Source organism: Prionailurus bengalensis, chromosome A3 (genome assembly GCF_016509475.1).
Source record: "Prionailurus bengalensis isolate Pbe53 chromosome A3, Fcat_Pben_1.1_paternal_pri, whole genome shotgun sequence".
Taxonomy (NCBI): domain Eukaryota; kingdom Metazoa; phylum Chordata; class Mammalia; order Carnivora; family Felidae; genus Prionailurus; species Prionailurus bengalensis.
Window position 1 is genome coordinate 17,172,090 of NC_057354.1, and position 16,262 is coordinate 17,188,351.

The 16,262-nt window shown below is 48.2% G+C and overlaps 1 protein-coding gene across 14 annotated transcripts in view; it reads left to right on the forward strand.

Moving 5' to 3' along the window:
* Nucleotides 1-3,494: 3,494 nt before the first annotated feature.
* PTPRT (protein tyrosine phosphatase receptor type T) overlaps nt 3,495-16,262 on the forward strand; it is a 1,072,026-nt gene continuing 1,059,258 nt past the window's right edge. For all 14 annotated transcript variants that reach the window (XM_043602349.1, XM_043602354.1, XM_043602350.1 and 11 more), the window contains exon 1: nt 3,495-3,610. In XM_043602349.1, the coding sequence (XP_043458284.1) occupies nt 3,523-3,610 (88 nt within the window). In that variant the 5' untranslated portion in view covers nt 3,495-3,522. The remainder of the gene's footprint in view (nt 3,611-16,262) is intronic.

Below are 16,262 nucleotides of genomic sequence, written 5' to 3' on the forward strand. Positions count from 1 at the left end.
TCTGTAGTCCAGAGAACAATCACAGGCAATATGTAAACAAATATGTAGGATTGTGTGCCAATAAAACTTTATTTATAAAAACACAATCAGGGCCATGCTTGGCCCACTAGTGGTAGTTTGCTGACCTCTGCTCTAGTGCAGCAGTGTCTAATAGAACTTTTGCAAAAACCAGCTATAGGCAGTGTCCAAATGAATAAGCATGGCTGTACCCCAAAAAACTTTATTTATAAAAAGAAACAGTGGGTCAGATTTGGCTCATGGGCTGTAGTCTGAGCAGCACTGTCCAATAGAATTTTCTATCATGATGGAAATGTTTACAGCTGTACTGTACAATATGGCAGCCACTAGCCACAGGTGGCTACTGAGCTCTTAAAATGTGGTTAGTTCCAGGGGCACCTGGGTGGCTCAGTTGGTTAAGCGTCCGACTTCAGCTCAGGTCACGATCTCATGGACCGTGAGTTCGAGCCCCGCATCGGGCTCTGGGCTGATGGCTCAGAGCTTGGAGCCTGTTTCAGATTCTGTGTCTCCCTCTCTCTGACCCTCCCCCTTTCATACTCTGTCTCTCTCTGTCTCAAAAATAAATAAACGTTAAAAAAAAAATGTGGTTAGTTCCACACTCAGTGTGGTTAGACTGAATTTCTAAATTTTATTTTATAATTAAGATTTTATGTCAAAAAAATTTATTTTAATGTTTATTTTTTGAGAGACAGAGTGAGAGTGGGGGAGGGGCAGAGGGAGGGAGACACGGAATCTGGAGCAGGCTCTAGGCTCTGAGTTGTCAGCACAGAGCCCAATGCAGGGCTCGAATCCATGAACTGTGACATCATGACCTGAGCCAAAGTCAGATGATTAACTGACTGAGCCACCCAGGTGCCCCAAGATTTTATTTTTTAAAGTAATCTCTATATCCATTGTGGTGCTCGAACCCACAACCCCAAGATCAAGAGTTGTACGCTCCATTGACCGAGGCAGCCAGGAGCCCCTGAATTTCTAAACTTTAAATTTAAAGTTTAGACTAGTGGGGCCCTGTGCCACTGCAAGAAGATAAAAGACTCCAATGGTGTAGCCACTCCTCAGTTGCCTCCCTACACAGGGTCTTTGCCCTGTTTGGGCCTCAGTTTCTTGGTGTGTAAAATGGGGATAAAAGAACAGTTATATTACTATAACTATAGGCTTTCCCCATGGGTGAGTAAGACTCCATGGCCCAAGATGTCTTTCCCCTGATTCTCTGCTCCCCACTGGGGGACTGATCATTACTGGGGGCAGGGTGGGCGCTGGGGAGATGGGAGGCTATCTCTGCATTTCTGGGTCCTTGACTGCTTTTCTCTTTGTCCAGTTTTTTCCACCAGACTGTACACTTCATGAGGGCACAGACCACATCTTCTGTAAGCTGCAAACCCACAGTCTTGCCATTCTTGGCACATGGCAGGCAGCCAGATCACTTGATGCCCCATGGTTCAAGCTTCCCCTAAAACTGTGCTCGGATTAAGAGATTTGCAGCTAAAATGTCTAACTGCTTCTGGCCCCCAACAGAGGTGAAGGGGAAGCCATTGTGTAGAAAGGGAAACTGAGGCCCAGAGGTCCCATGGGTTTTAAAGGCAGTCATCCTGAGGACAAGAGGCCATCTTCTTCTTGAGTGGAACTGAAAGGAGCTACAGGGCAGAACGTCACTCCACAATTTCCAGCCATCACAAAGCTCACCTCAGGCCCCAGCCTGCTTTCTTCAGTACTGACACTGACCTCAGCCCTGAGCCAGGGGTGAGCATGTGGCCAGGTTTCCCCAGGTCCCCAGGCTGATGGGAGGCAGACAGGGAAAGTAGCCCCTTTTTTTCCAGTCAGCGCTGGCCTCTCAGCCAGTTTCACAGAGAAGCCTTAAGAACGAGTGTTAAGTTTACCAGGGAGATGATGCAGGGAAGGGCCTTCCAGGCAGAGGGAACAGCAGGTGCAAAAGCAAGGTGTGTGACTGGACACCAGAGCCCTGTCGGGCATCAGGTGAGAGGATGTACTCCTGCGGGAATAGAGGGGACAGCTTCCAGGTGTGGAGGGCAGCTGGGAAAGCACAGAGGGTTCATCCTGGGCAGGTACAGCCTGGTGCCAAGGTTGAGCACTGGTCCTGTTCCACTCCACCCTGTGGGAACTGGGCGTGTGGGAGAGTGAGGCCCCGTGTTCTCTCTGCCACAGCAACTCAATCCAGACCCTGAGGTGTCCCACCTTTGGAAAACCTAGCCATGCCTGACTTTCATATTTCTGCCCCAATCTGTCCAATCCAATCCCTGGAATCCCAACAAGGAGGGGGTGCGGGGGAAGGCTGTGCTGAGACCTAAAGAAGGCTTTGGCCAGGTTCACAAATGTGAGTTCTTTGAGCATTGCTTAGGTGTCCCTGTCCCCAGCTTTTAGCGCCCAGGCCCCCCGCCGGGACGCAAGTGGTTCCAGGTCTGCTCCATGAGATCCTGGCTCCCAGGAGAGCAGAGAGTTCCAGCCTGTGAGCTGCAAGGGACAGCTAGGAGTCTGATCTATGGTTTTAGGCTTTCGTTTCCAACCAGGTCTTTGTTCAGACCAGGAAGAAAAAGGAAAAAAACTACACGGTTCTGTCTCTCGCGAACTGGAAGGGGGGAAGGCAGTGGGCGAGAGAGGTATGCCTCCAGCCCCGTCGTCGTCCCTTCCGCGTGGGGGTGGGGACAGGGAGAGATGTGGGTGAATAAGAAGGGTGCCTGGGCGGCTGAGGAGGCGGGTTGCGCCCAGAGGAGCGTGTGCGTGTGTGGTGGGGGGTGAGGGGGGTGTCGACTCTTAGAGGAAATTCTCCTCTCAGGGCGTGCCCGAGCCCCTCGCCAGCAGACGCCCGCCCCAGCTTAGGACAGATGACCCCTCCCCCACTCCCCTGCCCCCCCACCCCATCCCGAGTTGAGACGGCTGCTCCCTCCCGGCCTCCTCTCCCCCCCGCGCCCCCACTCACCTGTTCTCCCACTCCGAGTTCACACGGCGGCTGTTCCCTCTCTCCCGCCTCCCCCCACCGCCCCCGGTACCTGCGCCCAAGCCGGGCAGACGATGCTTGGCTGCGCCGCGCTGCGCGGGGCGAGGAAGCGAGGACCCTGGCGCGCGTGGGGGCGCGGGGGTGCGCGCGGGGGCTGCTGCGTGTGGGCGCGAGACTGAGCCGGCCGCCCGGAGCCGACCAGCCCCTGCGAGGGTGCGCCGGCGGCGGGCGTGTGCGGGGCGCGGGCGTGCGCGCGAGGGTGTGTGCGCGGCCCGGGCGGAGCGCCGGGCGGGCGGGCGGCGGCGGCGGCGGCGTTAGGACTCGGGGGACGCCGCCCCCCGCCCCCGCCCCCCGCGTCCCGCCCCCGCCCAGCCGCCCGCCTCAGTTCGCGCCGCGCCTCGGCTCCGAGCGCAGCGGCGCCGGCTCCGGGAGCGCCGCGGAGCCCCTGCGTGCGGCCGCGCCGGCGATGCGGGGCCGCCCCGCGCCCGCCCGAGTCCCGGCCCCGGCCCCGGCCCCCGCGGGAAGGGGCTGAGCCGCCCGCCGCCGCCCGGATGGCGAGCCTCGCCGCGCTCGCCCTCAGCCTGCTCCTGCGGCTGCAGCTGCCTTCGCTGCCCGGCGCCGGGGCACAGAGCGCCGCAGGTGAGTACGCCCGCCGGGCCCCGCTCGCTCCCCGGCGCGCCCGAGGCCGCCGCGGGGCCCTCGGGGGAGAAAGTTGTGCGGGCTGGCGGGGGGCGCGTCCCGGGGGCCGGAGCCGGGTCCCCGTCGCCGGCGCGGGCAGCCGCGTCCCTGCGCGCCCGGGCCCGCGCGTCCCCCCTCCCGGCAGCCCGCGTTTGGCGGAGTTCCCCGCCCGACTTTGCTGCGGGCCCCCGGGCGGGAGTAACTTTCGCGGTTGTTGCGAACGTCTCCACTTGCTGCCTCCCACTTGTCGGAATCTGTCACTGGAGTGTTTGGGGCGGCGGGACGAGAAGCGGCACCGGCGCCCGGGGTGGAGCGTTCGCTCCCCGCAGCTTCTGGGGGGCAGCGCGCGCTTTTCGTGGGGGAGCACCGGTCGCCAGCAGGCCGCGGCTGCCGGGGCGGTGGCTTTTCTTGTCTCCAGGGAGAGACGGCCAGCTCCAGACTTGCTCGAAACACGCCGCGCCCCTCAGCTAAGGCTTAAGCGAGCCGGTGAAGGCACCGTGGGGGTGTGGGCGTTAACGACTGGGGCGGCACTGACCTCCTCCGTAGCCCGTGGTTTTCAGCCAGAGTGGATGGTCGCCCCAGTTAAGGCCCTTGGAGCGGAGTGGCTTCGACCTTTGAGCCTGTTGGCTCCTGAAAAGTTTAGGGGTGGGGGACCCATATTTGGGTTTGACCGTAGGAAGGAGGTGAGCAGAGGTGGTTCTCAGTGTTGGGGGGCTGGGGTGCCCCTAAAGATAGGTTGGCATGCATGGGAGACTACGACCATCCTGCGTCTTCTCCATCGCCAAAGCCCGCCTCAGGCAAACTTCCAGCCCCAGGCGCCCAAAGACTGGGCGGCAGGTGGAGGGAGACAAGGGGAGGGATTGGCCAGGTATGCTTCCAAGTTCAAAATCACCTTGAAGTTTGTTTGCCTGTTGTGTTTGTTTGTTTTTAGCCCCGATTTGATTTGATGTGGCCACACTGAGCTGGAGGTTGCTGAGATGACGCGGACAGGCTGAGATAAACAAGTGAGATGTAGGAAAAGATGAGTTTCGGATTGCCCAGTAACAGCGGTGCCCATATATTGTTTTGAAGAAGGAAAGAGAGAAAAAAAGAAAGCTGCGGTGGAGTGTAGCCTCCTTAAGCAGGTTGCACTTGAGGTTAGGAAGCAATGGAGTGACACTCCGTTGGACAGACACTGGCGTCTCTCTTGCTCCCTACTAAATGGGAACTCAGTATGGGACTTCTGCGAAGGGGCCAGCCCGTTTCCGTGGCCGGGAAGTTGGGTGACTAGGACACTTCTTTTGAGGTGTGTGGGTAGGATTAGCCAGTGAGGGAAGAGGGACAGGCACGGCACCGTTCTAAAGGTGGTGGGTGTGCAATTCTGCTTCTCCTCGCTCTGGGTCTGCATTAGGTGTGCTGGGGAGGGGAGAAAAGGAAGATGCTGGGGGCGGTCCTGGAGCCCCCGGGCGTGCTTCGTGATTTAAGTTTTTACTTTCCTCCAGGGCCTGGCGGGCCCGCCACGCATTCACAGTACTCACGTTCCCGCGGCAAAAAATCAGTGTCAAAAATATTCCGCCGCGGGTGTCCAGCCGTTCTTGCGAAGCGTGCGGTGAAACGGTACCGGCCTGGGGAAGCTGTCCAACGCACAAAGCACGCCGGTTCCGGTGCCCCCCGCCAGGTGGCGCTCGCCCACAACTGTTAAAATGCAAATCCAGTTGCTGTCAGCTCAGGAATAGAACTTCTTTTCAAATTTTAAATGAGTAATGTGTTTATTCAGCAGCCTTTTGTTAAAACATTTAGAGAAGTGTGAGGAGCCAGCACCTTTTCTTTGTTTGCTCTTTGGAACACTCGGGAAAGAAAAGCAGTCCAGGAGTACAGTTTGGGAAGAAATCTACTGTTGAGGCACCATATGTTTCTTTTGGTTCTACTTGAGCCGAGTGACTTCTGCAAACCTACTACGGCATATACTTAGCAAGCGACTGCGTTTGTGCTAGAGGCTCCTTGAACGAGTGGGATTAGCTTGTGTGGGAGAAAGCCTCATTCAGTTGTAAAAATGGGGATTTTCTGTAGATATCTTTTTTCTCCTTTTTGGTTTAATGCAAATGTCTTAGACCATTTACATTTGATTTTTTTCCCCCAGGTTTCTTCGTGAGCATCTACATTTGTAGATGCAGGAATGCTGCAAATGTTGATTTTTTTAAAATGGACTTATCCTCTTAATTTCTAAATGCTGAAACTGTTGGAATCCAGATCTAGTACAAATACGACAATATCTTGATTTGCTTTAAAGTATCTTATTTAAAACTTTTGGCAAGTTTGGGTAAAGAATACATTTTAAAACTCAGTGGTGTGTGCCTCATACCTTTTTAATCTGAAAGTTCCCAGTCTTAAAAGCAATTTGAATTTGTATCTAGTACACATTTGGGATGATATGTTTTGCTGTAACATGTTGGTCATGGTGTCTAAAAGTCAGTGGCAAGAGCCTGTCATCAAAAGGCAGTTTCCTTCTTCCTACTAAGATGTGTTTCATGAGCCAGGATGATGATTGCAAGGAATGGTAGTTAAAAAAAAAAAAGCATTTGAAATCAGCCTGTTGAGAGTGTGGCAAAACATGATTTGGGATGGGGCAAGAGAGAAACAACTAAAACAGATACGGGGATAATTAGTCCATTTACTAGAGGATTTCAGCGTCTGTACAGTGAGAGCGACAATGGATCGTAGAGGGGACTGACTTGAGATTGCAATTGTTAGCGATGTAGTCATTTAACTCGATAATCATTGCCAGTTATCTCTGGGGAACTGTTAGCAGTACAGTCAAATTTTATTTTCTCTCCTGGATTGCTTGATTTCTTTCCTAATAAAAGAACAATTAATGTGCAAACCTGGCCTGGATTCTGTTTCAGCAACAATCACAAACACATTCACAATGAAAGCAGACTGTTTTCTTGGGTAAAAACCCACTCCCTTTCTCCTCTCTTCAGTTTCTTCTTGCTTATCCCTCGCACAGCGCTTGCAAGCTCCTGGCTGCTGGCTGAGACGGAGTCCGCTGTGGTAGTGTAACTGTCACCTTTCAGAGCCATGATCACAGGACATTACAGCATTGTTCCTTTAAGCACAGGATACTCCCATGACTCTCTGACAGCATGTTGCTGTGGAAACAAGAGCGGTGGTGTGTAGGCGGTGGGTCCTTCATAAATATTTATTGATGATGAGGAAGAGACGGCAACTCTGTTGGGGCCTGGGGAGTTTAACTCAGGGAGGCAGCCTGACTTAGAGAAATGAGTAAGAGCTTTGGTGTGTGAATCCCACTCTGCCTCTTTCCAGCTATGCCAGCCTGGGCAAGTCATTTACCTCCTCTGATGCCCAGGTTCTCATCTGTAAAGTAAGGATAATTGTAGCTGCCTCACTGGATTCTGGGAAGACTAAAACAAGATGATGGATGCGGAGTGAGAAGTAGGCTGGTGCACAGTAGTGCTTTAGCCTAAAGGGGAGCCTTGTCTATTATTAGCCTTGGCACTGGTGTGTGGACCCAGGTCAAGGGGGCATTGATGTTAAGGTCAGTTATGAATGGAATATTAGATGGCTGGGTTTTGGTGATGGATTTTAGTGGTTTTTTTTGGGGGGCGGATGTGGGTGGATTTGATTCCCTGCAACTGCTTTCAGAAAGTGATTTAGTACAAAACAGTTGACACAGATACATTTGACAATTCAAGAGTTCAGATAGGGAATGTTTAGTTTTAAGCAATTTTACCTTCTAAATGAGAACTGATAAAAACCCAGATGGCTACACATTGTAACAGGAGAGTATTTGGAAATATCTTTTCTTCCTTCCTACCCCCTCCTTCATACATTCTTCCTTGCCTCAGGACTCTGTCCCCTGCTCCATTTCCTTGTCTTACCTAATCTAGAAATCAGGTGTGTGGAACTCTTGAGCAGTGGGAGGGTGGGGGATGCTTTGTGCACTTGATAAACAAGCAGAGAATAAGTAAACATATGGAGGTCCATGGCATTCCAAGAAATAAAAAAGCTATGGGATTATTGAAAGCAAACCATGTCGGACAAGTGTAATAGCATTTGCAAGCACATTACAGAATTGGGGCTAAGAGGCACCACCACGTAGATATTAGAAAACAGAGTGTCCCATGAAATTTTGTAAAATGGATTCAGTTGGTTTGGAGAGGAAGAAAACCATGGCTCATGCACGCTCTCTTTTTAATAGGTTAATAACAGTCAGATGCAGGGGTGATTGCTAGTGTTGTGTTCATTTGGGCCAGGGTGACAAGTTGGAGTCCTAGGATTTAGCATTTGATGTGGTCTTGCTGGGCACTCTTATTTGCCTGAGAGATGGGGAAATAAAGATGATAATGCCACTTATTATAGGTAAGAGTGCCACGTTCTAAAGACGATACAGAGGGACCTAGGGAGTATGCTACGCATAGATCCCAAGGAACCCTCTGGAAGTCAATCGTGAAAAATGAAAATTAATGTGTCACAAAGGCAGAATAGTGAAAGGGTGAGGAGCCACTGAGGAATGGTGATCATTTGGCCGGTTTTATCCAAATTTTGGGTATTTCACTTGGCCTACCATGGTTATCTACATAGGCAAGAGCTGCTCAGAAGCCTTACCAGATCCACTGCCAGACTGGTGGGTAACTAAGAAACTGAAGGTAACTAAGGAATCGAAGTCCACAGTGTTACAGACTTAATTTTTTGCACATTGGAGTCAGGCTGCTGAAGAATGTTTGACACACACACACACACACACACACACACACACAGCCGCTGGTGCATGAGTAGAACACAGATCTGAAGTCTTTCCAGTTTCTTGAATATTCAGCCTCAAATTTTTATTTGGTGCTGGAGGGAATAAAAAATGGTGATGTCATTTGGCAGTTTCTTTAAAAAGTTAAACATACACATATACCATAGGATCCAGAGAGTCCACTTCTAGGAATATACCCAACAGACACGAAAACGTACGTCCACACAAAGATACACACATGAATATTCACAGCAGTGTAATTCATACAAGACCCCAAACTGGGAACAATCCAAATGTCCATCAACTAGGAACCCATCTACTGGAATACTACTAGCAATAAAAAGGGACAGAGTATTGATATATGTTATGACACTGATGAACCTGAAAAAACATGCTAGGCAAAACGAGCCGGATGCAAAAGACTGTATACTACGTGAAATATTTGGAAAAGGCAAATCTCAAGGTGGCTCCGTAGCTCAGTTGGTTAAGTGTCTGACTCTTGATTTCGGCTCAGGTCATGATCTCATGGTTTGTGAGATCGAGCCCTCTGTTGGGCTCTGTGCTGACAGTGCGGAACCTGCTTGGGATTCTCTCTCCCTCTCTTTCTGCCTCTCCCCTCCTCAACGAAACAAGACAAAACAAAACAAAACACCCAAAAGAACCAAAAAAGAATCTTCAAAAAAGGCAAATCTATACAGATAGAAAACAGATGAGTGGTTGCCTGGGCTGGCAGTGGGATCAGGGATTTATAGCATGTGGGCACGAGAGAATATTTTAGAGTGATGGAAAGATGTGAAAACTGGAAGGAGGTGATCGTTGGTAACTCTATAAATCCTGGCTCCCTGCTTTTGATACGAACTGGATGAGTTGTTACTTCGCTATTCTGAACCTTTATTTCTGCATCTGTAAATTGGGCACAACAGTGCTTCAAAGAGCCAGAGATAGCTCCTGTAAATTGTCAAGCTAGGTGCCTGGCACAAAACGGGCACCCAATAAATGGCATTGTTGTTACCCCTTGCCAGTCTCCACAAATAGTTTTTTGTATGAGTTATTTGCAAGTCATTATTTTGGTTTTTTTCTTCTCTTTTAGACTTTTTTTTACATTTATTTATTTTTGAGAAACAGAATGAGACAAAGCATGGGGGGGGGAGGGGCAGAGAGAGAAGGAGACACAGAATCTGAAGCAGGCTCCAGGCTCAGAGCTGTCAATGCAGAGCCTGATGCGGGGCTCGAACCCATGAACTGTGAGATCATGACCTGAGCTGAAGTCAGACACTCAACTGACTGAGCCACCCAGGTGCCCCTCTTTTAGACTCTTTAGACTGAATTAAATCAATGAGCTAACATGTCTTCCCTTTCATCAATTTGGCAAAAACGAAAAAGTTTTAGACTGTGAAGTTTAGACAAGGATCTGAGCAATTAGGTGGCTTTGTTCATTGTTGTGTAGTGAATATAGAAACAGCTTTTTTTTTGTTTTTGTTTTTTGTTTTGAGTGCTAATCTTATTAAAAGTAAAGATGTGAATAGCTTGTATGTGGAGTATTTTGGTAGGGTATGGATTGGGGTTGAGGAGAGGATAGACCATTCACTTTCTTCTTTCTCATTAAGTCAAGGATGTAGAAATTTAACAGAAGAGATGCTCTCCTGTAAAAGGAGCAGATGCAGCATGTTTTCTGGGCCGTTTGCTTCCTGACAGGGTGAACAGCCGCTAGGGGTGAGAAAAAGCTCCATCCCTGTGTTTCTTTCCTGCCTTTATAGGGTGCTTCCGTCAACACCCCAGGAGAACTTCACAGATGATTACTAACTTCAAACTTCACTCAGCCTCACGAAGCCCGTCCTCTTCCAAGGGAGGAAGTTGTTTTGTCACCCACATTGCCAGCTCCAGCTTCCCAGAACCCTAAAGAGCATGTTTCCTCTCAGATCACCTTGACTTTACATTAGTCCCCTTTTATCCCAGTGGTGCTGGAACTGATCTTGAGATCACAAAACCAGTTCTCTTGGTCCTCCCAAAACTCATGGTGGGTGGTTGCATATGCATTCTTTAAGGGTCATGTCTCTGTCTCTTTGGAGCCAAGCATGAATTAATAGATTCATGTCAGCAAGGAGAACTTTAAAAAAAATTTTTTTTTAATGTTTATTTATTTTTGAGACAGAGAGAGACAGAGCATGAATGGGGGAGGGTCAGAGAGAGGGCGACACAGAATCCAAAACAGGCTCCAGGCTCTGAGCTGTCAGCACAGAGCCCGACGCGGGGCTTGAACTCATGGACCGCGAGATCATGACCTGAGCTGAAGTTGGCTGCTTAACCGACTGAGCCACCCAGGCGCTCCATGAGGAGAACTTTTTATTTTATTTTATTTTATTAAAAAAATTTTTTTTTTCAAAGTTTATTTATTTTCGGGACAGAGAGAGACAGAGCATGAACGGGGGAGGGGCAGAGAGAGAGGGAGACACAGAATCGGAGACAGGCTCCAGGCTCTGAGCCATCAGCCCAGAGCCCGACGCGGGGCTCTAACTCATGGACCGCGAGATCGTGACCTGGCTGAAGTCGGACGCTTAACCGACTGCGCCACCCAGGAGCCCCGAGGAGAACTTTTTAAAGAGAGCTTAATGTTTGGTCATCAGGAATGAGTGCCCTTGGATGATCCAGACTTGGTCTAATTGACCATAATTATGACTTTTGGTTTTGCTGCTCAACTAGTCACAGGTTGGTCCAAGGAGCCCCTTTGAACCAGTTTATTCTTCATACTTTCAGATGTCTTTGAGAAAGTCCTTATTTTTCTGTGACAACAAGGATCTCCAGGCTCACCTCTAAGTTTTCTGTCCTAAACATGCAGTCAGTTGTTTATTTCTTTCTTTTTTATAAGAATTGTGGTTCCTTTTTGTGGAGATATCAGAATCTGAGATGCACATTGTGGTGTTTTATTTGAATGCCGGAGGAGAATAGAATAAAACAGGGACTGGTGGTAATGTTAGGAATAGAAAGAGAAAGATATTTTAAACAGCATGCATTTATGACCACTTATCTCTTAGATGTTTTAAAGGTCGATCTGAGCATGAGGACCTATTAATCTAATTAAAAATAATTTTGTCATTGTCATGCTGTGTGCTTAAAGTGTAGCCTAGAAGTTGATGTCACCACTTCTTTTTTTCTTAAGCATCTTGGAATTCGCCCCTAAGTGCCTGGGTCCAGATGAACTCATCTGTCAGTGTTTCTTGGGTACCAACTTTGTGAAAAGAAAAAAAGAAAGAAATCCCAGTCTCACCCTAAGGGAATTATGTTAGTTATCTATGGCTGGGTAACAAGTTATATCCCCGAACCTAGTGGCTTTATTTCCCCACCGTTACTTCCAGTCAGGAATCTGGGTGTGGCATAGCTGGGTTCTCTGGCTTTCGATCTCTCAACAGGCTGCAAACAGGGTGTTGGCTGGGGCTGCAGTCCACTCAGCTGGAGTGGAAAAGGATCTGCTTCCAGACTCACTCACATGGTTGTGGGAGGGTTCAGTTCCTCATGGGCTGTCAGAGTGAGGGGCTCAGTTCTCAGGAACTGTTGGCTAGAGGCTACTCTGGCTTCCTTACCATGTGGGTCCCCCCATCGTAACATGGTGGCCAGATCTGTCACTGACCAATTGAGAGGACAGGAAAAAGCGTGAACAAGACGGAAGTCAGTTTTTATAATGCAGTTTTGAAAGTGACATCCATCACTGTTGCCATCCTCTGTCTGTCAGATGTAAGTCACTAGGTCTAGCCTCCTTGCAAGAGAGGGGGAATCACATATGGACTTGAAGGAAGTGGGGATTATTGGGAGCTGTTTCAGGAGCTGCCTACTACGTGAACCTCAAAAAATAGATAGGTGTAGGAAACCTTGTATCATGGAAAACAATAAAAATGTAACTATGTTCAAATCTTTTAATTCTTTTTATTATTTTAGGCATCAGTGTCAGTTCATTGTCAAGCCTTTGTTCTTTAAATTTTTTTTTTTAACGTTTTATTTATTTTTGAGACAGAGACAGAGCATGAACGGGGGAGGGGCAGAGAGAGAGGGAGACACAGAATCGGAAGCAGGCTCCAGGCTCTGAGCCATCAGCCCAGAGCCCGACGCGGGGCTCGAACTCACGGACCGCGAGATCGTGACCTGAGCTGAAGTCGGACGCTTAACCGACTGCGCCACCCAGGCGCCCCCAAGCCTTTGCTCTTTAAAGGCCTCTGAGGGGTGCCTGGGTGGCTCAGTTGGTTAAGTGTCCAACTCTTGATGTAGGCTCAGGTCATGATCTCATGGTTCGTGTGATTGAGCCCTGCGTCAGGCTCTGCACTGACAGCGTGGAGCCTGCTTAGGGTTCTCTCCCTCCCCCTCTCTCTGCCCCTCCCCCACTCGTGCATGTGTACATGTGCTCTCTCTCTCTCAAAATAAATAAATATAAAAAAATACAAAGGCCATTGAATAGAGAGATTTATTGTCTCTGAATTGACTTGGTATGAATCTTAAAGTTAATTAGGAGTGTCAGTAAAGTAAAAATGAAATAATACGAAGACTCATCAGAAACCGTCTCAAACTTTACTCTAAAAGTTGAAGTACTATCTGTTTTTGTGAGACTAAAACTTTCACACTACTATCTAGGTTCCACAAGAACCAATTTATAAAAAACACCAATAAATAAGGGCTATAGTTTAGCTGAAAGTTAGTATTTTTATTACTTTTAGATATCCCAGTTTTAAAAATTGGTATTTATTTTAGAGGCACCTGGGTGGCTCAGTCAGTTAAGCATCTGTCTGCTTCTTGGTTTTGGCTCAGGTCATGATCTAGTGGTTTGTGAGCTTGAGCCCTGCATTGGGCTCTGTGCTGACTGTGTGGAGCCTGCTTGGGATTCTCTCTCTCCCTCTTTCTCTGCCCCTTACCCATTTGTGTGTTCTTTCTCTCTCTCTCTCAAAATAAATAAACTTAAAAAAATTGGTACTTATTTTAGACTTTTTAAACCCATTTCCAGAGGGTTTTTATTGTCACAAAAAACTAACATCGAGAATTTAATTTTTTTTAGTTTTTTAATGTTTATTTATTTATTTATTTATTTATTTATTTAATGTTTTTATTTATTTTTGAAGGGGAGAGAGGGAGACAGAGCATGAGTGGGGGAGGAACAGAGAGAGAGGAAGACACAGAATCTGAAGCAGGCTCCAGGCTCCGAGCTGTCAGCACAGAGCCTGACGCGGGGCTCAAATCCACGAACTGTGAGATCATGACCTGAGCTGAAGTCGGACACTTAACCTACTGAGCCACCCAGGCGCCCCTTAATGTTTATTTTTCAGAGCAAGAGAGAGAGTGTGAGCAGGGTAACATCGAGAATTTAATATGTTACAGTGACCTAAAGATTTAATGTAAATATACAAATATTATATGGATCAAAACATGTCTGCCTGTACTCCAAGTTTTGATTGCTGTTGTAATAGTATGGTCATTAGAAGAAATTCAGTCATAGTATTTAAAAAATTTTTTTTTAATGTTTATTTTTGAGAAAGAGAGAGAGACTGAGTGCAAGGTGGGGGAAGAGGGGCAGAGAGAGAGGGAGACACAGAATCCGAAGCAGGCTCCAGGCTCTGAGCTGTCAGCACAGAGCGTGATGTGGAGCTTGAACTCATGAATGGTGAGATCATGACCTGAGCTGAAGTCGGATGCTCAACCTACTGAGCCACCCGGGTGCCCCCAGTCACAGCATTTTTTTCGGGCTAGTGGTGGTTTGGAACCATGACATCTTCTAGTAAAGAATGGTTTTGTCAAAAATCAATGGGCTGACCAGATGTTGGACTTCCTGGTGAGGACCTGCTCTAGGAATTTACCTGGTTTCACATATTACCTCTTTGCTTGGTGGGTGGGAGTGGTGGAGCCACGGTCCCTATTGTGTCTGTCGAGGCATTGTTTGTATTTAGGCAGGAGGGCCACTAGTTTGTGATGGTCCCAATCCCCTGCCCTCTTGGATTTATTTCCATGAGGTGGCTCTGGGGAAGGAGGAAGCCAAGGCACCTTGAGTTTGCCCGCCGTCTCTCTTGGGAAGTTGTTTCTCCTCCACTTTCACTGTCTTGATTTTTGAATAGGGTCTCAGATGTTAACTGTCATCTGCAGTCCTGCTGACTCAGGCTGTGCAAAGTTGGGTGCCAGGTGGAGGAGGTAGGGGCGTACTTTCCCTGGGTGTCTAGGTCAGGGCTGCACGTGTTGCATGTGTTGATGTGGGACCTGCACAACTGTACCTGCAGGACCGGGTCAAGGACTCTGTGCCACTCCACTGTGCCAGTGTAGATTTTATAGCCATTTCCATATCTGCCCTCTCCTGTTTCCAGATCCGGACCTTCTGCTGTTTTTTTTTTTTTTTTTCTTAAACATTTTTTTAATGTTTATTTATTTTTGACAGAGAGAGAGAGAGAGAGAGAGGCAGAGCATGAGTGGGGAAGGGGCAGAGAGAGAGGGAGACACAGAATTCAAAGCAGGCTCCAGGCTCTGAGCTGTCAGTGCAGAGCCTGATATGGGGCTCGAACTCACGAGTTGTGAGATCATGACCTGAGCTGAAGTTGGACGCCCAACCAACTAAGCCACCCAGGCGCCCCAAGGACCTTCTGCTGTTTTAACTGTATTTTTTTTTTATTCAGTGAGTCCCTCCTGTGCTGACTATTGTCTATATACCATTGCTTCACCTTTTGCATTTTATTTTTTTACCTTTTGTTATCAGAAATGTGTGTATTGGGCTTCAGGGAGTGGTTTTTGGCTCAGAAACTTGAGAAACCAAGATTTAAACTAAGATTCTAGCTTGTCTCAAACCAGGGATAGGGTGGGGTGGGGTGGGGTGATAGGGCAGGGTGGCATGGGGTGGGGTGGGGTAGGAGGACTGATCAGTTATATTCAGAAGCTGGGAGCATTGCCAGCCTCTTCCCTTTATCCCAGCTGGCTCTGGATCGTTATCTTCCTCTAAACAGAATTGTCTGGAATAAAGCAGAGGCCAGCTCTCTAATACTTGGGTTGTATTGTCTTGAGGCCATTTAAATTAGTTTTACAGAGGAACTGTGCAGCCTCCTGAGAAAGAGGATACTTACACTTTTCACTTCTGTGATGCTCAACTCAAACATGCGAGCACTTAGCCGCACCCAGGTACCTTACTGCCATCACTTCAAACACGTTCAAAAAACTTTTTTTGGGGGGGGGTATGCTTATCAATGCAAATTTCCCATCTAAAGTAAGTCTTTTAAGTCTTCTGCACTGGGGATGTGTGCTCCAAGGAGAACATTATTTCTGGAACCTGACCCTCTAAAAACTTTTTTGGGGGGTATGCTTATCAATGCAAATTTCCCATCTAAAGTAAGTCTTTTAAGTCTTCTGCACTGAGGATGTGTGCTCCAAGGAAAACATTATTTCTGGAACCTGACCCTCTGAACATCATTTTTGGTGGAGGAGTGCAATTAACCTGAACAAATGCCAGAGCTCCAAGATGTGATTCTTGTACACATAATTTTTTTTAAAGCCCAGTTTTAGTTTAACCTAGGACTGCTCTCCTTATTGGTCACTTTTTAAGTGAAGGTTGATGGAGTCAGCTTTCTTACCTTTTTTATCTTTACCTATAACACATTTAGCATACATTTAAGTTCACTTGTGTACAAGAGCATATTGTTACTGGTTTTACCTGAGAATTGGCTTAGTGAGTACTGAAGCATTTCTCAGTTGCCTTCTCATTTCCTCTCACCTCCAAATCCTCAGCAGCTATCATTTGTCCCTAGAAAGTTGCTGCCCACCTGTTCCACCTGGAGGTTCAGGGTCCTTGGTACCTACCCTATGCCATGTTACTTTTCACATGTCTAATTGTGATCCAGAGGTTCTGGATTAAACTTCAGATGT